Source organism: Chelonia mydas, chromosome 3, assembly GCF_015237465.2.
Source record: "Chelonia mydas isolate rCheMyd1 chromosome 3, rCheMyd1.pri.v2, whole genome shotgun sequence".
Classification (NCBI taxonomy): Eukaryota; Metazoa; Chordata; order Testudines; family Cheloniidae; genus Chelonia; species Chelonia mydas.
In genome coordinates, this window is record NC_057851.1 from 4,236,915 (window position 1) to 4,260,244 (window position 23,330).

General features: G+C 56.8%; 2 protein-coding genes across 5 annotated transcripts; one reads left to right on the forward strand and one right to left on the reverse strand.

Annotated features, from left to right (window-relative positions):
- The first annotated feature begins 750 nt into the window (after positions 1-750).
- LOC114022271 (WW domain-binding protein 11) lies at positions 751-8,637 on the forward strand. 2 transcript variants are annotated; one of them, XM_027833505.3, is made up of 5 exons: positions 757-1,165; positions 3,630-3,713; positions 5,104-5,341; positions 6,153-6,359; positions 7,076-8,637. In XM_027833505.3, the coding sequence occupies exons 1-5, from the start codon at positions 851-853 to the stop codon at positions 7,291-7,293; spliced, it is 1,062 nt and encodes a 353-aa protein (XP_027689306.2). In that variant the 5' UTR covers positions 757-850; the 3' UTR covers positions 7,294-8,637. The 2 variants fall into 2 exon arrangements, with proteins under 2 accessions (XP_043397953.1, XP_027689306.2); XM_043542018.1 differs by lacking the exon at positions 6,153-6,359 and having other exon boundaries at positions 751-1,165.
- A 5-nt stretch (positions 8,638-8,642) lies between these two features.
- Positions 8,643-22,739, reverse strand: CLU (clusterin). Of its 3 annotated transcripts, XM_037893752.2 has the most exons (10): positions 22,588-22,670; positions 21,945-22,001; positions 17,140-17,264; positions 15,673-15,821; positions 15,145-15,315; positions 14,157-14,610; positions 12,088-12,201; positions 10,934-11,160; positions 9,818-9,999; positions 8,643-8,884 (listed from the first exon to the last, which is right to left on the reverse strand). In XM_037893752.2, the coding sequence occupies exons 3-10, from the start codon at positions 17,222-17,224 to the stop codon at positions 8,878-8,880; spliced, it is 1,389 nt and encodes a 462-aa protein (XP_037749680.1). In that variant the 5' UTR covers positions 17,225-17,264; positions 21,945-22,001; positions 22,588-22,670; the 3' UTR covers positions 8,643-8,877. The 3 variants fall into 3 exon arrangements, with proteins under 3 accessions (XP_037749680.1, XP_037749679.1, XP_043397952.1); XM_037893751.2 differs by lacking the exon at positions 21,945-22,001 and having other exon boundaries at positions 22,588-22,739; XM_043542017.1 differs by lacking the exon at positions 21,945-22,001 and having other exon boundaries at positions 15,673-17,264; positions 22,588-22,683.
- Positions 22,740-23,330: the final 591 nt, after the last annotated feature.

Here is a 23,330-nt window from a genome sequence, read left to right on the forward strand (position 1 = left end):
CCCCTACTGCCAGCAGCTGAAGCCCTGAGCCTCCAGTCATGCAGGGCTAAAGCCCCGAGCCCCCCGCCCGCTCCGTAGTTGAAGCCAGGAGCCCTCACTGGGTCCTGGAGTTTTTATAGCAGTTGGGAGGGTCTCAGACACAAAAAGGATGAGAACCCCTGCTGTAGGAGAAAACAAAATTAAGTGGACAATTGAGGGTTAGGGTGTTAAGATCTGGGTACCTTCCCCAGTTCTGAACATAATGGCCAGATAGGGTCAGTCCAATGTCCATCTAGCCCAGTCTTCCGCCAGTGGCCGGTGCCCGAAGATGTTTCAGAGGGAATGAACAGAACAGGGCAATTTCAAATGATCCATCCTCTGTCGTCCAGTCCCAGCTTCTCGCAATCAGAGGCTAGGGACACCCAGAGCATGGGGTTGCGTCCCTGACCGTCTTGGCTAACAGCCATTGCTGGACCTGTCCTCCAGGAACTTCTCTAGTTCTTTTCTGAAGCCCGTTATACTTTTGGCCTTCGCAACGTCCCCTGGCAATGAGTTCCACAGGTTAACTCTGTGTGTGTGTGTGTGTGTGTGTGTGTGTGTGTGTAGAGCTCGATGGTGACATAACAAGAAGCTAAAGCATCATCGCCTGCTGAAGGCTACAAGGGTTAATGTCACAGGGCGGAAGCTCAGAGTCAACCAGAGTCCTCCGGCCTGGCAGGAGCGGGCGCCTGCTTGTGTCCAGCGGAGGCTTTGCACAGGGGAGTTTGCAGGGCGGAAATCCCCGGCCGGGGAGGAGCCGGCGGGCTGCGCGGAGCGGGGCTGGGCGCGCCGGCTCCCGGGCCGGGCTGCTTTCGCTTTCGGCTGGCAGGAGATGGCCGAGAGCGGCCAAGGGGCGCGCCGCAGCCGCACGGAGGGGCAGGCGGGCGCAGGGGAGTCTCCCGGCGGCGGGGCGAGCCCCGAGCCTGGCCAGCGCGCAGGAGCCGAGCCCGGGAGCTGCCCGGCCGCTTGCAGCGCCCGCGGGCCGGAGCTCGGCTCTGCGGCGCCGGGGGGAGGCGCTGACCCCAGCCCCGCCGAGCGGTGGGGACCCGTCCTGATGGCCTGGCTCCTCTCCTTATTTGCGAAGGGCCCCGAGGCGTCCAGCCGCAGGGACCGGCCGGACGGGGAGCCGGACACCCCGATGCCCCAGGTGAGGACACCAGGCGCGGCCCTGCCCCAGGCCCTGGTTGTGGGGCTGCGGCGGCGCTCCACCCCAGAGCTGGGTGCATTGCAGGGCGGGCTGGGAAGGCACAGTTAGGGGGCCAACCTAGCCCAGCGGCGCTGGAAGATGCTTTGGGTGCAGCCCTGGGGCGACAGCCCGAGCAATAGCAACTGGGTGGGGGTAGGGGGGGCTGTTATTTGAGAGGTGCCGGGCATGAGCTGGGGGACAGGAATAACTCTAAAATGGGCTCCCCCCTCCCTGGCTTTCTCCCTAGTTAACTAGGACTTTAAAAAAATAGCCAAGTTTCGATACTAAGGCCCAGATCCTGGAAGATATTTAGGCTCCTCCCTTCTGTTGATTTTTGCTGGAAGGGAGGAGCCTAAATACCTTTGAGGATTTGAGCCTAATTCCCTTGACATCCAGGAATCTCAAAGCCCAGAAGGGACCGCTGTGATCATCTCCTCTGACCCCCTCTATGGCACAGGCCACAGGACTGCCCCCAGAATAATTAATTCCCAGAGCAGAGCTTTTAGGAAAACATCCAATCTTGATTTAAACTTTGGCAGTGATGGAGAGTCGGCCACAACCCTTGGGAAATGGTTGCTAATTACTCTTACCATTAAAAACTGATGTCTTATTTCCAGTGCGAATTTGTCTAGTTTCAATTTCCAGGCATTGGATCATGTTAGACCTTTCTCTGCTAGATTGAAGAGCCCATTAGTAAACGTTTGTTCCCAATGTAGATACTTATAGACTGAGATCAAGTCACCCCATCTCACAAAAGATACATTGGAATTGGAAAGGGTACAGAAAAGGGCAGCAAAAAGGATTAAGGGTATGGAACAGCTTCCAGATGAGGAGAGATTAATAAAACTGGGACTTTTCAGCTTGGAAAAGAGACAACTAAGGGGAGATATGATACAGGTCTGTAAAATCATGACTGGTGTGAAGAAAGTAAAGATGGAAGTGTTATTTACTCCTTATTACACAAGAACTCCGGGCCACCCAATGAAATTAACAGACAGCAGGCTGAAAACAAACAAAAGGCAGTATTTCTTCACACAACGCACAATCAGCCTGTGGAACTCCTTGCCGGAGGATGTTGTGAAGGCCAAGACTATAACAGGGGTCAAAAAAGAACTAGATAAATTCATGGAGAATAGGTCCATCAATGGCTATTAGGCAGGATGGGCAGGGATGGTGTCCCTAGCCTCTGTTTGCCAGAAGTTAGGAATGGGCGACAGGGGATGGATCACTTGATGATTCCCTGTTCTGTTCATTACCTCTGAAGCACCTGGCATTGGCCACTGTTGGAAGACCAGATACTGGGCTCGATGGACCCTTGGTCTGACCCAGCATGACTGTTCTTATGTTTTCTTTGCTAAGCTAAATAGATTCGGCTCTTTGTGTCTGTCACTAGAAGGCAGGTTTCTAATCCTTTAATCATTCTCATGGCTCTTCTCTGACCGCTCTCCAATTTATCAACATCCTTCCTGAATTGTGGGCACCAGCACTGGACACAGGATTCCAGCAGCGGTTGCACCAGGGCCAAATACAGAGGTCGAATAACCCCTCTGCTCCTGCTAGAGATTCCCCATTTATACATCCCAGGATCACATTACCTCTTTTGGTCACAACATCACACTGGGAGTTCATGTTGAGCCAAGTATCCACCACGAGCCCCAAATCTTTGTCAGAGTCGCTGCTTCCTAGGATAGAATTCCCCAGCCTATAACTGTGGCCTGCATTCTTTGTTTCCAAATGTATACCTTTACAATGAGCCCTATTAAACTGCATATTGTTTGCTTGCGCCTGTCCTCTTCGTTATTTACCACTCCCCCAATTTTTGGCTTAGCTGCGTGTTTCAGCATGTGAATTCACTGAGGATTGCCAGGAGGCAAGGGAAGTACCATAGTCCCCTGTTATAGATGGGGAAACTGAGGCAGAAAGAAGGGCTGTCCACCAGTGGTAGAACCAGGAATAGGACCCAGGAGGCGTGATCCCAGCCCTGTTCCTTAACCAGTTGATACACACAAAAGTTAGAGACAGAAAAGGCACTTTAGGTCCCTCTTGCACACAGCGCCCCCCCCACTCCCCACCCCCCGTCACTGGAGCCGTGTTCCAGGGCTGTGGGTAGTTCAGATATATGCCCAGTGGGAGACTGTTCCACAGTTTGATTCACTGGTGCTGGAACAGTTTGTATCGTGGGGGTGCTGAGAGCCATTGAACCAAACCGTAAACCCTGGATATGATAGAAGCCGCTTCAAGCCAGGGGTTGCGGCAGCCCCCCAGCACCCCTAGTTCCAGAACCTGTGGGTTGATTGAGCCCTTGATTTGAAGCGATCCTCTGATGTCCCCTGAAACTCAAGTGATGGCAAAGGACAAAGAGATTGAAACCAGGCCAAAACACTGGGCATTATTGCTATTGTTCGATTGTCTCTTTGTCTTTAAGCTCGGTGCTAACAGAGCCCGGGGAGCAGCTGGAACAGCCCAAGAGCTCCGGGAGACGGCGGAGAGGCTGCAGGCTCAGCTGGAGGTGAGGGACTTTCTGACCATTCAGATTCACTGAGACTTTGTCAACATGATCAAATCTACACACGACGGCTCATATTAGAGACAAACTACTGTGTACCTCTCAGAGTAAGAGACACCCAGGGTAAAGCTACCCGCTGGCTCTGGGGCTCGATCCTGCATCCATTTGTCACTGATCCAGTGACAAGGATGAGTAATAATAGTAAATACATCTGTCGTTTATTTCTAATACGGTAGAGCCTGGCACCCCAGTCCTGGTCCAGGATGGTGCTAGGTGCTGTACAAAACGGCGGTCCCTACCCCAAAGAGCTGGCGAGCGAAGGACCAGGTTCCTGGGTAGTGTGAGATCCCATTTCTTTCCTCATCGCTGCCTGACGATTCCCGACGATTTGTGGGATCTCTTTCCCCTGCTTCCCTGCACTTGGGACGCTCGGCTCAGGAAGCGTTTCTGTGTCTCATGCCATGTCTGCAGCATATAGGAGTCGTACCGCATGAACTACTCCGGTCTGGTTGGAGCGGTACAGCGCCCCCTGGTGTGGACACAGTTATGCCAGGACTGAATAAAGGTGCCTATACGGGAATAGCTAGCTCTGTTCAAGAAGGGGGTTCGTAGGTTCCAAGGCCAGAAGGGGCCACTGTGGTCACCTAGTCTGTCCTACCAAAGGCTGCCGGACTTCCTCGGATGAATTCCTGTTTGGACCGGGGCATTGCTTCGCGAAACACGTAGGCTCCTAGAAATGTAGGCCTGGAAAGGCCCTCGACAGATCGTCTAGTCCAGGCCCCTGCACTGAGGCAGGACGAAGTGTTGTCTGGAGCAGCCCTGACGGGTGTTTGACTGACCTTGACTTAAAAATCCCAGGGACTAAGCTCTCCTGATATCTGGCACCTCTATCCCGGTTAACTGTGTCCACACTGGGGCTTTGATCAGCATGACTCAGTAAAGAATCAGCTTTCTGTCCCCCGTAGTTCCTCTGGTACAAAACCCGTCTGTAGGGCAGCCCTCAGCCGCTCCTTTGTCACGTTGGTTGACCCATGGCCCTCTCTGGGTTTAGACAGTACCTGCTGCCTCCCAGGCTCCATCTGCCTGAGCTCCTCACAGGGTTTGATGTATTTATCCTCACAACACCCAGCGATTGGGACGTGCTATTATCCACATTGTACAGCTGGGGAAACTGAGGCACAGGGACACCGCAGCACTGGGAGTTAGGTGCCTAAACGCCTTGGAGGATCTGGGCCTGCCTGAGTGACTTGCCCAAGGTCACGCAGCGAGTCAGGGAGAGAACCCAGGAGTCCTGGTCCCTGTTGAGACTGGGATCTTGCACCGTCTCCCTGGCTGGTGCCTGTCCCCTGTGCTGGGATGTCGAATAGCACTGAGCCCCTTCCACTCCACGCAGGCTCTGAAAGGCTCCTCGGACCCCGAGACACTGGAATTCCTGCAGGCACTAGACGCGCCCATCAGAATCGCCAGCCGCGTGCTCGTTGAGAACCAGAGACTACGGCAGGAGGTGGAGGAGTTGAAGGGCAGGTTGGCAGCCCCACCACCCCTGAAACCAGCCAGCCAGCCTCCAGCTCACTGGGCATCGTCCCCCTGGACCTCCCAGACACCGCCTTCCCTGGCCACCCGGAGCACAGGTAGGCACCGGCATGCCGTGGACAGGCACTTTGCCTGACCGGGTTAACATCGGGAAGCCTGGGTAGGGCTGGAATGGGGGTTCCTTTCCCCTGTGAGGAGCAGGGACCAGAGACCTAAAGCCAGGCAAGCCGAGGGAGCAGTGGGGCTGGGGTTGCCTCGATTGATTCGGGCAGCAGTGCTCCACCCTGATTGAACTGCGGCCCCTGAAACAGCTGAAAGTCCCTCCTGCAGCCCATCTTCCTCCCATGACTGTCTTTACCCACAATCCTATGGGATTGAGGCTGCAGGATGACTTTCCAGCCGCTGCAGGAGCTGCAGAGGAGGATTGGCACTGCTGGGTGTGGGGGTGGGTTGGCGCTGCTGGGTGCGTATGGGGAGGTGGGCGGGGGGAGCTAGCCCTGCTGGGTGTGTATGGGGGGCTGGTGCTGATTGGTGCGTGGGGGGAAGGGCATATCTTGTGCTGCTGGATAAGTGGGGGAACAAGCCCCAGCTTTCCCCCCTGAACCAAATTGATACTTGAGAACAGCTGGATCAATTTGGCAGGGTTAAAACAGACAGGCCCCTCCAGCCCCCTTGAGTACCAGTCTTCTGTGGCATCAGGGATTTGCCCTTACCCATAGTAGGGTTAGGGCTTATACCCCTTTGGGTTTGCAGCCACTGGGGGCAGACTGCCCTGCACAGGAACAGAGCTGGGCCTAGCGTACAGCTGGGCACACGGCCCCGCCGCTCCATCCCGCTAGTTCTCATTGGAGCTGGCTGAGCCAAGGACCGAGGGGAGACTTGTCTCTAACCCACCCTGGTCCCTGCCAGCCTTGCCCCTGCAGGTCCGCGCGAGCGGTAAGACGGCTGGCTGCGAGAGGCAGTTCTTGGACCAGGTGGCTCAGCTCCTTGCGGCCCAGGGCATCTCCCTGCAGGCAGGGGAGTACGAGCTGCACTCCAGCTGCCCGCTGCTGCTCTTCTGCCCCATCTCGTCCCGCTTGGGCACAGACATCAGCAATGCGCTGGAGGGGATCTCCGGTGAGTGGCCTTTCCCCTGCATGGGCTGAGCCGTTCTCCAGCAGTCGCCCCCCACTTCCCTTAAACTAGGTGACTAAAAGCAGAGCCCGTTAAGCGGGTGGACCCTGGTGCAGGCATTGAATGGCCAGGGACTGCCCTGGCTGGTGCACCGCAATCCCCACCCCAGCCATCGCTCCTTGACCCTGCCCTCCCCTTTGTGCTCTGCCCCCTAACTTACAGTGGCAGATTAGCTACTGGGCCCGTGGCTAGGGGCCTCTGGAAAATATCCACTGCTCCTGGCAGACACCTGGAGCCCTGGCTGCCAGGGCCAGGGAAGTCCCCACACCCTGACCCGACTCTGCAGCAGCAGCTGCCAGATGGGGTTGGGGGAAAGCCCCCTCCAGTGGCCACAGCTGCTGGGTGGAGGAGGCCCCCACCAGAAGCCCCAGTGCTCCGAAGCACTGGGCAGAGTCAGGGGAAGCCTCATCACCCAGACCCCCCCTGTGGCCTGGGGCTGTGGTGCAGGGATGGAGATTCTCTGGTCTTGTGGCTGCGGGGGACCCTGCATGGAATGGGGGCAGGCCTGGGGAAGGGGCTGCAGGCAGAAGGGGTGGAATGAGGGTGGGGTCACAGGCGGAAGGGGTGGGGAAGGACTCCTCCCTCCTACTTGCTGTGTCCTAAGGCCCCAGGAAACCTTAAATCTGCCCCTGACTCCTGTTCTCTCCCCTCCGGCCCAGCGGCGAGGAAGACGATCCTGGTGGTGCTGCATCACCAGCCCAAGGAGCGGGCCGAGCTCTACGCCTGCAGCAAACGGGAGGCCCAGCACCCGGGCCTCCTGCACACCGTGGACGGCTGCTTCTCCACCCATTCCGGCTTCTACCACTGCCAGGCCAACACCGCCGCCGTCGCCTCTGTGGCTGCTGCCCTCCAGCAGCTGGCTGTGGGCGGTCACTAGGGGGCACCCGGATCTGCGAGCTGGGGTGTGGAGTGCCAGTGGGGCTGGGCTAAGCCCTGGTGGCTGCGCTGCCCTGACAAGTCCTAGCGGGGATGGCATAGGGGACCCCCACCCCTGCCTGGGCCAGGCCAGCACTGGAGCATGGTGGACTGTTACCTGTGGGAATGCCCTTCTCTGGGCTGGCACTGTTCCTACAAACCTTTGCCCCCCAAGTACCCTTGGGTCAGTCCATCCCCTCCCGCATCACACTTAGGGCAGTGCTTGGCGTCAGAGCTGTGCAGATGTATTAGATCCTGCCACATTACACAGCTAGCCCCCTCCCTGGGCTATGGGTGTTGTCTGGGCATGCCCCCCAGTTTGCTCACCCCCTCAAGCTGCCCCCAGCCCACCTGTGAACATGGATCAGTCCCTGCAGGGATCTCATGCGAGTAGTGTGATGAGACAAGCTCTGGCTCTCTTGGGTTCTGGGCTGGGGCCTGGTGAGCGTGGAAGCACTTTGGGCTGGACCCTGGGACCAGCTGTCTCGGCAGCATTGGGCACATGTCCCTCCCAGCGCAGTCAGGGCCAGAGTGTCCACTGGCTGCAGGAGGAGACCAAGGGAGGCTCTGTGCCCACCTAATGAGTGTTGTGCTCTGGCCAAGATGCTGTCTTGGCCTGTTCTTGCCCATGAGCCTTTCCTGGTATGTCAGACTCCAACCTGAGCTAGCTGCCTGGGCCCCAACAGGCTGGGGGAAAGGGTGTTGTAAGGCCAGATCGGCGGCAGCTTGGGGTGGATGTGGACAGTTCTTTGATTTTCCACTTGTGGGTTGACAGCCCCTGGCTGGAGCCAGCCCCAGGGGCTGTTCATGTGGTTAAGGGTGGGGCATTTTAGAGAGCTGTCCTAACCAGCACTCTGCACATCCCCCCTGCCATGGGTGCCGTAGCAGCCCTGCTGCCAAGAATAGGCTACCTGAGGGCTTCTCCTTTGTGCCGCAGTGGGGCTCCTAGCTTGGCCGTAGAGGCTAGGGCCCACGTCTGAGGCTGCTGCCTGCGGTTGGTGGAGCTGCGCCGTTAGCTGCAGGCTTGTGCTTTTCACATGCACAAGCCCCGTGCTGGGTTCCTGCCTGCGACTCACCTCCGGGGAGTGCTGCAGGTGGAAGGTGCGGTAGATCTGGGCTGAGAGCGTGGGCCATATGGTGGAATAATGACTACACTGATCTGGACCGGTGGGTTGGAATGCCCTCTAAAGCCCACCTCACCTGTGCCCTCCTTCAGCCACTAAAGAACCACCGCATTTCCCTCACCCACCTCCTTCTTGTGCCTTTTTGGTCGCAGAGGCCAAGCCAATAAACTACACCAAGCCAGGCAGGTTCTCCGTGTCAGATTTAAATTTTATTTCTCGTTTTGGGTCCCTACAACCCAGCAGCAAAGTACAGGCAGTACAGTGTTTAACCTACTAGTGCAGAGCGCGAATCAGGGCTGCGTGCCAGGCCGAGGGCTCCTCCGCAGCTCTAGGGGGTCTATGCAGCATGGAGAAGGGCATCGCTGAAGGCTATGGCTTATCTCTTCCGAAGATGAGACTGAAGATCAGGGCAGACGACAGTGTCACTCGCTGTTGGAAAGAAGAGATGGTGCATTGAGTTTAGCACAGCACAGGTTATGGGGTGGCGGAGTGGGGTGTAGGGTGGCATGGGGCCAGGAGAGGGTTATGGAAATCAGATCACTGCTCTGAGGAGATCCTCCTCAGAAGAGTTGGCCTGGTGCTAAAGGCCTAGTCTGGGGCTCAGCTCCCAGTTCTGCTGCAGGCTCTGTAGCTAAGCTCTGGAATAAATTGCCCAGGAATAAATTCTAGAATCTGTCATTGGGGGTTTTAAGAGCAGGTTGGACAGACACCTGTCAGGGATGGTCTGATAAAGCTTAGTCCTGCCATGAGTGCAGGGAGTAGACCAGACCTCTCAAGGTCCCTCGATTCTATGGGCAAGTCATGGAGTCTGCCTCAGTATACCCAGCTGCAAAGCAGAGACTATTTCCTGCCTTCCCCCCATCTTTTGTCGGTCTTGTCTGTTTAGAGCATGAGCTCTTTAGGGCAGGGATGGTCTTCGTGGGTTTGTGCAGCACAGAATACAAGTCATATAACGCAGCCCAGTACAAATGAGCGATGGGGGTTTGGAGAGGTTGGAGCAGGGTTCCTTTTGATGGTGACTGGTCATTTCTCTGGCCCTTTCCATCCCAAGGTCATTTATGAAGCTCATGGTTTCAAACCTCTGCCCACCCACCACTGAAATGCAGCCATTTCTGGAGTGGAACACAGCAGTACTATACAACATAGGATGGGAATGGGAGAAGCAGCTGCTTATCGCTGTTGAGACTGGGGGAAGGATTTTAAGGGGAGGGGAAGTCTGACCTGGCCTGACCCTACTTAGCTTATGAGCCCTGACGAGCTAACACCCCAGAGCACTCTGGCCTAAGCAAGGCTTTTCTGCTCTCGGCTGAGCTCAGCAGCTGCTCCGGGCTGGGAGCCTACGTGCCGGGGCTGCGAACTCACATGGTATTCTGCTTGTACTGCTTCAGAGCCTCGTCCGCTACCACCTCCATGAACTTGGGGTCGTCCCAGGGGATCTCGCCCGGCACCGTCAGGGACAGCGGATCCGAGTCGAAGAGCTGCACGGTCACCTGGGTGTCAGAAGGCCTGGGGGAATCCTTGCGGTTGGGGGTCTTGGAAAGCACCTAGGAGAGGAAGCGGGAAGGAGCCCGTTAGCACAGACCCAGGGCTTTAGGCATCCAGCACCAGGGGATGGGGTAAAGTGGAGAGCTCCGCTGGTGCCCTTCAATCGCGTCCCTGCCAGTCCAGCCCTCGGATCCACCAGGACCCCTCACTGCTGACCCGCAGCCCCCCTGCTTCTAGTCCAGCCTGGGGCCCCTGAAGCATGGGCAGATGCCAGTGGCAGTAGCCCCGAGTGCCCCTGCCCGCAGCTGGCGCCGTACAGCTCAAAGGCTTGTGTCAGGCTGTCTGGGGAGAGAAGCACTTTTGCCCTGGAGACAGTTGCCTGATTATATGCATCCCACTCCTGACCCACTTTGCCTCTTCCCAGCTCTCTGCTATTCAGGGGAGGGGACAGGGGGCCATGGGAGCCAGCGCTTGCCGCTGAGCTGAACTCAGGAGCGCCACACCCAGCTGGGTGCATGGGCAGCGCGATGCAGGATCCATGGGGTGGGGGGGATATAGCTGGGGAGGGGGCCCTGGGGAACGGGCCAGTCCTGGCAGCGTAGAGCCCCTCGGAGAGGTTGGTTTCCCAACTGGCTTTGATGCCTCATTCATTTGGGTGGCACCAGCTGGTGCCAACCAGGTAGCACCCAATGCCAGGCTCCAATGGGCCACCCTGCTCCTCCATGCCCCCTAGTCCCCTGCTCTGCCCCTCAGCTGGTCCCTCCTTGCAGTCAGCTGCCTCCAGTCCAGGCTCTTTGTGATGAAGAGGGAGGGTCACATGCCCACCAGCTCTCTGGAGACCACAGGGAGTGCCCCATGGGCCAGCGGGGGGACAGGACGGGGGAGGGAAATCTATGGTTCCCATGCTGTCCACTGATCTTAGCAGCCCATGGCACCCCCCCACCCCTTCCCAGGGCCCCCCCAAGCAGCGCCGGAAGGGCAGCGGGGACCCACCGTGGTGACCTGCAGCATGCCGTCGCCGTTCTGGGTGAGGTTGGCCAGGCGGGACACCCAGCCGAACTGCTTGTTGAGCTGGTCCAGGAGGCTGGAGGTGTTGAGCATCTCCTCCTGGAAGGTCCTCAGCAGCTGGTCATACTTGCGGGTGAAGCGCTCCGCCAGGCGCAGGGCGTCCTCAAACTGCTCCCGCAGCTGGCCCTGGGCTGGGTCTGTCTGGGAGCAGTCTTCAGCCCGGGGGGGGAGGGGAGAAGAGGGCATTACAAACGCGAGAAGGGGTCAAAGACGGACTTGCCAGGATCCCTGAAAGCAGGAGGGCAGCAGGACACCTGGCTCCCTGCCTACTGCCCTGACAGTGGGTCTAAACCCTGTAGAGACCCCCGCCAAGGGATCAGTGCGGGACTCTGGCTCCATGGCTTTGTCGGCCCTTGGTTGCTCCACCAGCAAAGCCAACCGACCAGCGCCGCTGCTGGTGTCAGGACATGATCGCATCTCCCCTAACAGCACCAGGCCCTCCAGCCCACCTCCCCTGCTGGCTAACGCAGGGTGGGGAGGTTAACAGCACCCGAGTCCACTTGCACCCCACCACCAAACCTGGAGCCGGCCAGCCGCCACTTGGCGCTCAGAACCACCGGCTGCTCAGTTGATTGAGGCCTGGGGGGTCTGGTGCAGAAGGCCTCCCCTTCCATTCCCCTCCATGTTACATGTGGGCTGGTGACCGAGGTCTACGGCCAGCTCTGAGGAGGTGTGGATTGGCATGACTCCACTGGAGCTGTGCCAGTTTACACCACTGAGAACCTGGTCCTGGATCTGTGGGGGCCTAAATGCTGTTACACATTGGCGTCTAAGATATTGGACCGGTACTGAAATCTGCAATATTCTGCACCCAACCTGCTCAATCTAGAAACACAAAATACACAGGGGGGAGGGATGCAACACGGTTGCCTGCTGGGCAGAGAGGGGGGGAAATCACATCTGGAGAAGAGCCCATTTATCTCACCCAAGAGGGGTGAGAAGCCCCAGTGCCAGTGAAAGGGGCTGACCAGGCAGGGATGGAACTAGAGGAAGCAGGTTCTACGCCCCCTGTGGTGTGTTTATCTATGAAGCTACAAGCAGTTACCAGCCTCTGGTTATACTGGGTCTCCTTCGCTCACCTACAGACAGAATTTCCTGGCATTTTTCACACTTGTCCTTCATCTTCAGGCAGCCAGCAGAATTGCGGCGGATTTCCCGGCACACCATGCGGTTGTCGCTGGAGTTGAGAGTCTCTGAAGGGATGCGGGAGGGAGGAGACACCACAGCGGTATAGCTTTACTTCTCAGCATGGGCAAAACCGCCTGACACTGCCAGATGCACCAGCTCTCGTGCATTCGTACAGCACCTTGCACTCCAATGCTCTTTACAAAGTACTAGTCATGTAGACAGTAAGGCCTTCCTGCCCCACTAAAATGCAGCTGCTTCTGGGGTGGTGTGTGGCAGCTGTTTAGAGCACAGCAACTCTGCATAGCAGCTCAGGATGGGAAACAGAGAATACTGCAGCCATTCAGAACCAGGGAAATATAGCAATTAACCAGGGCCTGGAGTCTTTTCAGTAACTGCTATCCCTAAGACACCCGCACAAGAATTGAAGGTTTATATAGTCTGTCCTGTTATTCCTATTAAGTCTGGCAAATGATTTATGAACTTGTGAATTACCTACTTAGGAGTGTAAATAAGCTTCAGATTGCTTTTGCCATAATTCCCGGGCTCTGACATTTATTTATTCTACAAGAGGGCTTGAAAATGCTCCGCGATTGCTTTCAAGCCAAGCCGAGAGGAGGCAATACATCACCTCCTGTCTCCTGGAGTAATTCCAGTGGTATTGTTAGCACCCTTCATCTTCAGACTATTAATACATTAGCTAATCAAGTCTTGCCCACCCGTGTAAGGGAGGTGAGACAACCAGCACTGCCCTCTACTGGACAGAATCAGAGCTGCCCATCTGTGTGTCATAGGCCTTGTGCTGCTATGAGCCCACAGAGTGTCCCCTTTAGCTCAAATGGCCAGGGCCTGGGCTGTTATCTGGAGCGGGAGGTTACAGGGTCTAGCTTTGCTGCAAACTTCCCAGTGGCCCGAGTGCAGCATAGAGACAATCTCTGAGCCCTAGGTACCCATGGATTTGTCAGAGTCAGACCCACTCGATGGCTAGGGAACATGAGGCAGAGACATAAAGCGACTCGCCCCACGCTGGAGCGGAAGCCAGCGTTCTCCCCCGCTCACCGCCTTGTGCTCAGCTCACGGGAGCAAACCTCGGTCATGGGATCCGGGGGCGCCTCGTGTGGTTTCCCCAAGTGGCGCTTTGAACCAGAAAGGCCACCCCCCTGCTCAGCAGGGAGCTGACCAGTGCCCTTCTCCTGCAGCCTGCTCATTCCATGAGAGCTGCTGCCTCGCAAAATAAACCCAGGGATCGGAGCACGGGTGGGGGCGGGAGACCGCTTCCCCCTCCTTTGTGAGCAGCAGACGGGACTTGGACTGCTGTTGCACTCTGCTTGGACCATTGCTGAAAGTATAACAGGGTCATGGGGGGAGGGGGTGGGACGACTCAGTGTGGGGCTTGCTCAGGGCAGGACTGGAGCTGGGTGGAAACCAGACATTCCATGTTGTGGGAAATTCCAGGATTTCAACATTTTTTGATTTTCTTAAAAACACCCCCCCCCCCCCACACACACACCCTTTTGCTGAACCCAAACATTTGGTTGGAAAAGTTTCCCCACTAGCTCTACCTTGGGCTCTGCCAAGGTGCCCAGCTGGGGGGCCAGCTATGCGAACCAGACCATTTGTCCCCAGAGTAGAGGCCTTCTCGGGGTGGGGACCCCACAGATTAAGGCCAGAAGGAACCAGTGATCACCTACTCTGGCCTCCTGTATACACAGGCCATAGGACTGCCCTGAGTTAGTTCCTCTCTGAACTAGAATATCCAATCTTGATTTTAAGATGGCCAGTGATGGAGAACCGCCCCTGCCCCCCATCCCTAGATAAGTTGTTCCAAGGGTTAACCACACTCACTGTTTAAGACAGTGTCTTTGGCACAAGGCTAGTGCTAGATAAGGGAATCCCAATTCCTTCCGGACTCGCCCCTGGTGACTAGTGTGTGCCTGGGGGCAGATTCTCCGGCCCTGGTCATTACCCTCCTCCCCCCTGCAGCGCTGCTGGATCTGCCCCTAGGCCCTTGAATATCCCCCACCTGTGGTGGACCCTCCCAGCAGGGGGTCCTGGCTGCCTTCGAACCACTGGCCGTCCTGCTCCATGGCCTTCTGGGCTCCCTCGAACATGCGCTGGGTCATCTCAAAGAGCGGCTCGAAGAGGCGGTGGAAGCCATGGTGCCGGAGTGGGGAGAAGAAGGGGTGCGTGTCACGGACCACCCTGGCGTTTGCGAAGGGGAAGCGGAAGCGGAAGGGGGCATGCATGGCCCTGCGGGAGCTCTCCGCGAAGGGCAAGCGGAAGAACGGGGCCATGCGGCCGTAGGCCCGCGTGCTCTCCTGGAACAGGTCGTCCACACTGTCCTCCACCATGCTGTAGCGCTCCTCCAGGTCCTCCAGCCAGCGGCCCTGCTGCTGGTCCTCCTCTAGCAGGGAGTCAATGCGCTCGCCGTTCACCCAAATGGAGATGGGGGAGGAGCGGTTCAGGAACTCCTCCAGCTACCAGAGCAAGGCAGGGACAGGACGCAGTGAGCTGGCAGGCCTCTGTAGACCCACCCGCCACCCACCCTACACAGAGCTGGGGCCCACACCGCTGCATCACAGGGAGACCTGTTCCCTACCAGCCTCAACTGGGCCAAGTCAGTGACTGCTATGGACCACAGGGAACAGGTGCTGCGGACCCACATCCATATGGAAGGTGGGGTGGACAATGGCCATCATTTAACTCCTGTTGGCTCTCCAGCGGCCAGGAGATAATCAAGGCTAGAGCCCCCCCAGTGCATTCTGTCCATCTCAGAGTTGGAGCTATTGATGTTGTCTACCAAGAAAGCACTGGCTCACGGGTCTCCTCATGCCAAGGAGCCCTACAGGCTCCATCCTCAGCCACATCACTTAATTCACATGCTACTACTCTCCCATACAAGCCCTGCTGATCTTCCACCGCGTCCCACACCCTGGTGGAAAGAGGTCCAGGCTCTCCTATAGCATGATGCCAAGCGCCAGAGAAGGACCTAGACTGAACAGCTCGCTCACCTGCCGGCCAACCAGGCCCGAGCCGCTCCTGCACGTCCTGGAATAGAACCTCATGCAGGTCTGCTTCAGGCAAGGCTTACATTCCTCCCACAGGGCCAGCATGGTCTCGTTGCATACCTCCGGCTTCTCGGTCAGCTTCTTCTCCGTTTCCTTGGCTAGTTGCATGGCTTGCTGGAAGTGAATGGGTTAAAGCCCTGACTGTGAGGGGCTGGGCAGCTAACAGGGATTCTCCCTTAGCTCAAGAGGCAGGAGCCTGGGTCTTTAGTGCAGGAGAATCATAGTTCTAGCCCACTCTTGCCAGGAAGCTGCTGCTGACTAGCGTGGGAAGCCCACCACCACCCAGGGAACGTCGGGGGGGCTGTGGATTCATTAGAGATTGTCCCCCAAGCTCCCAATGCAGAGAGGATAAGTGACGCAGCCATGTTCCATGCAAGCATCGGACCCCCGTGGCCCGAATCGTGGTGAGATTCAGCGACAAGCTTTGCAGGGACATTCTCCCATTGGTTCCCCTGCCTGCCACTTGCTCACCTCTTTCTTCTGCTTGGTTTCCTCCAGCGTGGTCAGGATCTCCTGGTGGTCTTTGCTGGTTTTGTCCATGAGGCTTTTCATCTGCTTCACCCCGTTGATGGCATTCTCGATCTGGGTGTCTATGTATTTGCTCCCCGCTACAGACATTTCTGAAAGGGGCGGGGGGGGGGGGGGAGAAGTTAATTGCCTCAGGAGAGCTACGCTAAGATGGCCTTCTGCTTCTTCTAAGATGGCTGCCCAGATTTGACATAACATCTTTCCCACCCAAATATTTGCATCTCCAAAGCCTATTTGCCCCCAAAAGGGTCAAATCCAATTCAGCTGAAATTTCACACAAACTTCTTATTTGCCCAGCTCCGTTCTAACCTTGCTTAGATTTGGGCTGGGACCGTGCCAGAGGGAGGTAGCCAAGAACAACTGAATTTTGGTGCCAAAGATCTAGAGTAAAGACTGATCCCACCCAGTCCCCCTGAGCCCACTCCTCTCTGAGCCGCAACAGCCTGCTCTCAGGTCTGCTACTCGGGTGCACCATTTTCCACAGGACCCAACCTAGCAAACCCTGAAGAGTTGATACTTGTGCGGTGTTACCTGGCAGGAAGCTGTGGGAGAAATGATCTCATGATGCAAGCACCTGGCTTGGACCCAAGACACTCCTGATGCCAGGGACTTGGGGGAGAAGTTTGTTTAGATGGTCCTGATCCACACCGCCCAGATCCAGATTTCCCCAGGGCTTGGGGTCCTGGCCTCATGGGTTTGGACCACAGATTCCTAGATTCCCAGGCCAGAAGGGACCATTGTGATCTCCTGTACAGCACAGGCCAGAGACTACCCCTCAATTCCTAGAGCAGAGCTTTAAGAAAAACATCCGGTTTTGATTTAAAAATAAAAAAAATAAAGTAAAACACATCACTGATGGTGAATCCACCACGGCCCTCAGTAAATTGATCAGGTCCATCCCTGATCTTTTGTTTTGGTTCCTGGGGGTTCTTTCCAGCCTAATCCGAAGAGAAATTCAGCCAGACTCCTGGAGGTTTGCCACGTTTCAGATCTAAACCCACATCAGCCTAGCCCCCTCCCCTGCTCGTTCCATATAAACACTGGGGTCCCACACCCCAATTTAACCCCCCATGCACACGCCGCTCCTCTGACTCTTATAGGCAATCAGTACAATGGTGATGGGCGCGATAGATAAATAGAGCCGCTTTTTGGGGGTCCTAGAGGCAAGCCCTAGCAGCAAAGCCCAAGTAACAGCTGTTGTCAGTGGCTGGCGGGGCACCTGTCAGCTGGAGCACGGGGCACAAATCAGAGAAACTGATCCCTGTAACAGCCTGCCTGGCCCTGCACCTGAGCTTCATGCAGTCGGTGGTGCTGTGTGTCCTGAATTACTCCGCATGTGCCGATCCCACCAGCCCCAGCCACCCGGGGAGTTTCCGCCCCAGTGCGCGGAGCCCCACCAACGCCACTTACGTTGCAATTCATTGGGCGGAACCAGGGCCTGGCCTTCCTCCCAGGACAGCAGGAGCCCCAGCAGCGAGAGCAGCAGCAGCCTCATCTTCCTCACCCCAGAGCAAACTCCAAGGTCCTGTGCAGGCCTGAAAGACAGGGAGGAGAACTCGGGCAGGCTCCCCAGGCCGAGGGCCTACATATTTACCAAAACAGGAGCTCAAGCGGTCACAAGTCTGTGAACACTCATAGGACGTTACAATAACCTAGGAGGACAAATGGTGCCAGGACAAGGTACAAGGAGACAGAGCGACTGAATGAATCTAAACAAAAAGGCCAGTTGATCTGATTCAAGGACAGTGTTGCAATTATGCTCATGACAACACACAGGACCTGGAGCCAGAAATAAGTATGTCAGAGTTTAAGCCTAATTCATGGACAAAATAACGAGGGGGATGGGCTATTCTGCCCATCACTCGCTTTTGGGATCCTTAGAAGAAAAAATAGCTGAATGGGGAAAAGTATAAAAAACCAAGAAAAATAAAAACAGACAGGCTACTCCAGCAAGCTTCCCCATCCCAACTGGCACCCCACCTTCCCCTGGACCTTCTTCAGCCTCCCCCTGAGAGATGTCCTGGCCAGAACAGGCCAGAGAGAGCAACCCAGATGAGATCGCCACCTCCAGATGTGTCCCAACCACCACCTGCCATGGGAGTGATCATCTTTGACGCCATCTAAGAGACTGCCAAACTGGGGGCTTTTCCTTCTAAAAATGGTCTCCAGGTAAAAGGAACAAGGGATGTTGTTCAAACAAAAGCCTGACTCGATACTTTACATTTCAAATACTCCAACGGCTTTTCTAGATCTTTCATAGGTTTTACAAACCATTTTAAAAGGTAGGTTTGCCATGGTGCTAACCCCCAGCCTTGTTTAACACTGGACGGTGACTAGTGACATTGACAGCTTTAGCCCCTGCTCTGCATCTAAGTGAATACAACAGGCTGCTCCAGCCCAGATGCCCAAGAGAGAGAGAAACACATTCAAGATATGGGGCTAAAAACTGTCTGGGATTTAACAAGAGAGCCAAACTCCACCAGCCTGACCAGAGGCCTTGGAGCCAGGAAGAACTAAGCTCTAACTTCTGCTCTGACTCAGGCTCCCGTCATGGCCATGGGCATGTCACTTATCCCCACACTACAGTGGAAGGCAGAGAGGTTACCTCCCACAGGTGTTTGGGAAGCACCATGAAAGCATCAGGTCTTTCTTAAGTGCTACATATTACAGCAGCCTGTAGCTAGCACCAGCTATGCCCAGCACAGACCCTGGATAAGTGCTTGTATTGAAGTGACTGTTTAACCCACCGGTTCAGCGTCTCCAATACGTCAAGGGCTGGTCCACACAGAGGATAAGAGCCTACTACTGCTACCAGCTTATGGAGTTACTCATTTAGATCACAGTCCATGTTTTCTGTGCTGAAGGTCCCAGGTTCTATCCTGCTAATGACCCTTTAGGGAGGGATTTTGATATCAGCAAGCTGGAAAAAATATGATCTGGATTCTGAGTGCTCAGTGGTCTGGGGCGTTTGGATCCAGCTCCATCTCTAACTCTATCCCAGCCACATCAGAGACTTGCTGGGGTGGATGTCTGGACTGGGGACACGGAGGAATGCTCATGGAGGGAGCAGGGCTGTTCTAGGCTCAGGGGAGACGGCTCTTTGGCCACAGGCAGAGGAGGGTCTGCACCCCAGGAGTCCCCGATTCGCATGAACCCACAGATTTCAAAGCAAGAGGATTGAATAAAGGAGGACTGAAGAGTGACTGCTCCAACCATGAGCAAGCCAGGCTGTCGCTCAGAATTACGATGGCTTAGCCAAGCTTTGCCCTGAGAACCAAAACAAAAAAACCACAGGAGAAAAATGAGCTATGACTCATTCTAATGACTCAACCCCCCACACCCAGGGGTATCTGCTTATTTATACAAGCACAAGGCCCTGGTGTCCCTGCTGTGACCCAAATGCCCACGAATTTCTGGCCCAGGGGAGCTACTGCAGCCCTGAACTCAGTCTGGGAGCAGATGCCAAAACCTGATGTCTGGGAACGTCTCTATTGTGCAGCAATCGGAGGATCTTACATAAGAGCCCCCAACCCATGTTGTGAGCAGCTGGAGGACAACCAGTTCCAGCCCTGCTTGGGGGGGGGCTCTTTCCCGACAGGTTAGTGAATCACAACGCAATTGGCATGGGCTTGGGGGAGTCTGGGGCCAGGCTGCCTCAGATTTCTCGCCCGCAGTGTTAGTGAGGATTCGATGGAGCTGCTGACGGAAGCTAGAGACTAAAGGAGGAGAAAAAACTAACCAGCAGAGGCCCATCTCTGCTGTCTCCCATTCGCGACAGCCGTGCGGGACGCAGGCACAGAGCAGCGCTCAGCCCTCGCTTTCGCACACCCCAAATCCAGCTGGAGGGTGCGTAACAGAACACGGAGCCCCCGAGGCTGAGCAAAGCTTCCTGCACTTTCCAGCCAGGAAAGAACATGAAAGGTTTTCCTCCACCGGCGAGAGCCCAGCTCGCCTGTTTGTCGGAACCAGATGCCGGACAGGTTTGCCTTCGAGCGTAGCGCCTACAGCCGGATACAATGGGGGCAAGTGCGTCAGACGCCAGGAGAGTGGAGATCAGCAGAAATAAAGTTAACGATCAGGACCTCTGATCGGCAGATCTCAAAGATGGGCTGGTAGCACGATCCCCATGCAACAGCTGGGGAAACTGAAGTTCAGCAAGGCACAGGCCACACAGACCCTCCTGCCTCCTAGCTCCATGCTGTAGCCACTGAACGGCACTGCCTCGCAGATCAGCGGGTAGCACGCACTTCACTGCATGCTCATTGCTTCCTGGGCTTCCCTTTCAGCCTAGGCAGTGGGGGATGCTTTGAATTAAGCCTTTGGCATAGGGGGCTTTTATAGGGGACAGGGTGGTCACTGGGGATTTTCACGTCTGGAGACAGCAGGAATCAATGCAGAGTCCCGCATCAATCGGGATTCTGCACAGATGGCCCCATTTGCCAGCAGCACCGGGGAAGTGGGGCGGCACCCAGACTGGGTTTAGCTCCAGCTCTGCGGTGGGGCTGGACCCAGCCCAAGCGAATGACACTAAAGTGATAAGACACTGAACGACCTTGCCAGAAACACCAGATCCCTCAGGGCCAGGGCCAGCAGGATCGATCGGAGCTGGCCCAGAGGCGGCTGAGCAGCAGGAGCTGCATGGCAACGGAGAGGGGGGTAGAGGGAAGTGTAGGAGTCCGGGGGGGGCTGGGGGGGTAAGCTGGAAAGTAGCACCTCTCACAGGGAGGGGGGACTGGACAGGAAGGCAAGGAAAGAAACACAAGGCAAGCCAGGGAGATCAGAACTGGTCCAGTGCCATGGGCTCCGGGGTTATTTAGAGCTGTAGAAAGTGAAGGAACGAAGCTACCCCATTAATCCAGCCTGCGCTCCCCTGTGCTGCAGATGTCCCCCAATCCTGACCCACAGCCCCCTGCTATTCCCCAGCTCCCTGAGACAGCTCCATAGATGCCCCCCATCCCAATCCTGACCCCACAGCCTCCCTACTCCTCCAGGCCCGGCCTTCGCACACACAGCTCTGATGCGGCAGTCCTGAGTGAAACAGAGACCGACAGCCCTGCTGAATCGGGGGGTAGTTTTCATCTAAAGTTGTCCAGCATCTAGACGGAGTTAGGATAAGATTGGAGACTCATCTCGCTTGTGATGGAAGCCGGGAGCACAACCTGACTGCAGCCCTGGACATTACCCCGGCATTCCATGGGTCCCATGTAAATCTCTTCAATGTGGTTTTAGGAGGGGGAACAATACGGCCTGTGGGGCCCCCCTCCCTACAGAGCAATTGCTTCAAGGACAGTGGCGTAGCTGTACGGTGTTGTGGTTGGAGAGCATTGTGCCTTTACCTTGAACTCCCACTCCCCACCAGCGCAGGCTCCCTGCACCAGGCGCTGATACGAAACTACTCCTGGGTTTGACGGATTTCCCCCCCCAAACATCCATGCATTCCCCACCCCCACACTAGGCAACTAGCCAGGTGCATTGTGGTTATCCCCCCCACCCCGCATTGCTCAACTGGTGAGGTGCATTATGGTTATTTTCCCAATGTTTAAATACAATGAGTCAGAGCCCCAAGAGATTCTTTTTGTTTTAAAACAATCTGGAGATTAAAAACAAAAGCTGGATTTTTTTTTATTGGTCTTCCAGGCCTCGAACAGAGGTCCCATTTTCAAGCTTCTCTGCCTCTAGCAGGGCTGGAAGGTTACTTTTTAACAAGAAAGCCAGGATGTGACTTCCTGGGGTTTTGAAAGAAAACAGCAACTATCACAAGACCTGCAGTAAAATAGCCCCTGGCAGCAACACTGTCGCTCACTGCATTGCACCAGGCGAATTTCTCCTTCCTTTGAAGCGTCTGGCACTGGGAACTCCTAGAGGCCAAGTTCCCAGGTTTGCCAGGCCAATGGTCTGATCACGAGGACCAACCGAATGCCAAGATCCACTAACTGCATCACTCTTTCACGCTCAGGCCTTCTCTCTCATATATTGATTATTAGCACCCCACTTTCATGTCACCGTAAGCAAGACATGCCAGTGAAAAGCTAGAAATGGCCATGACATGGCAAATCACTGGGGCCTGTAGCCCAGTATGACATGTCCTAGAGCAGCCCATTCCCACTCGAGGCCCCAGAACTGGCCAAGATGTAGGAATTCCCTCCTGACACCAGGAGGGGAGCCTTGAAGCATGAGGATTCAGAACCATTAAAGAATTCTCCTGGGTTACATACCTGCAGGGAAGGTGGAAACACAGGGGATGCTGCTGAGAGCTGCTTGCAAGGAGGCCACTGGCAGGTGGACAGACAGTTAAATGCCCCCACCCCACTGGGCCAAGCAGTGCACAGCCCTTAGTTACACCCACCAATCTGTCAGAGAAAGCCCTTGCAAGCCCATCCCTTCTCTGAGGTGCAAAGGGGTGTGCAGGTCCTTTCCCCAGACGGGCAGGGTGAGCTAGGGCCACTAGCCAACCTAACCCGGCTCCCTCTTTCCCTAGGGATCGCTGCATGGATCCATCCCCCTCCCACCCAGGACGGATCAGGAGCCCCCACATCCATCTCTCTGCCCTCCCCAGGGCGCGCACAGCCCCGGGCGCTGGGGAAGCGGAGAGCGCCCCTTCCCCGGAGCCTCCAGCTCCAGCCCTTGCGCCCAGCGCCAGCTTCGTGCCCTGCGGCAGCTTTGCCCAGCGGCGAGGGCCGCCCCTGCGGAGCCCGTGGCGCGCACACGCCTGGCCGCAGACCCTCACCCCGGCAGGGCGCACGGGCAGCTGCCGGCGATCCGCGGAGTTTGCGCGACTAAGGGGGTGGGGGTCCAACAATCCCCCAGCCAGCCCCCGCCCCCCGCGAGCTCTGCCCCCCGCAGCCCTGCGGGGCTCACCTCTGCGGCTCCGCGTCCTGCGCTGCGCAAGCGGGGACTGCGGCGCTGGGCACCGTATTTATAGCCCCGGCTCCCCCGCCGCCGCGCTCTGAGTCACGCCCGCAGAACGGCCTGGAAGGGGGCCGCGCCGGCCCCCGCCTCCCGCCGCGGCAGCCGCCAGTGGGCGCCCTCGCACCGCGCACGGCCGGGCTGCCGCCTCCCTGCCCAGCCGCAGGCCCGGGGGCTCCCCGGCTGAAGGGGGCCGCTGGAGCGAGGCTGCGGTGAGGGGCGCCCGGCCGCCCCGCTCTCTGGCAGGGCCATAAATGCGCTCCTGCCTGGGTCCCACCGGCCCAGGCTGGTGCCTTGGGCTGCTCCAGCTCCTGGGTGCCCCTGAGGCCCTGCCCCATCCATGCCAGCCCTGCCCAGCCCCCTGGGGGTCACTCAGCCCAGCAGCGACCATGGGGGCTCACGGCCCCAGCGGTGACCGGTGCTGGGTCTGTTTGCAGCCCCGCCCCATACCCTGGTTTGGGAAACACCAGGCACGTCACTGCCCCTTTCCTCTCCCCCCTGCCCCTCGCTAGGAGCCCGGGTTGCCCCCTTCTGCCGCAGGTGCCTTAGGAGAGATTAAAGGGTCCAGTCCTGCCCCCCTGCAGGGGGTGGAGCTGGTGAGAGCTGCAGAGCTCAGGTTTGCCTGCCCCTCCGGCTAGCTCTGGGGCCTCAGGCAGTGAGTCGGCTTGTCTGGCCATCTAGGGATATGTTACCAG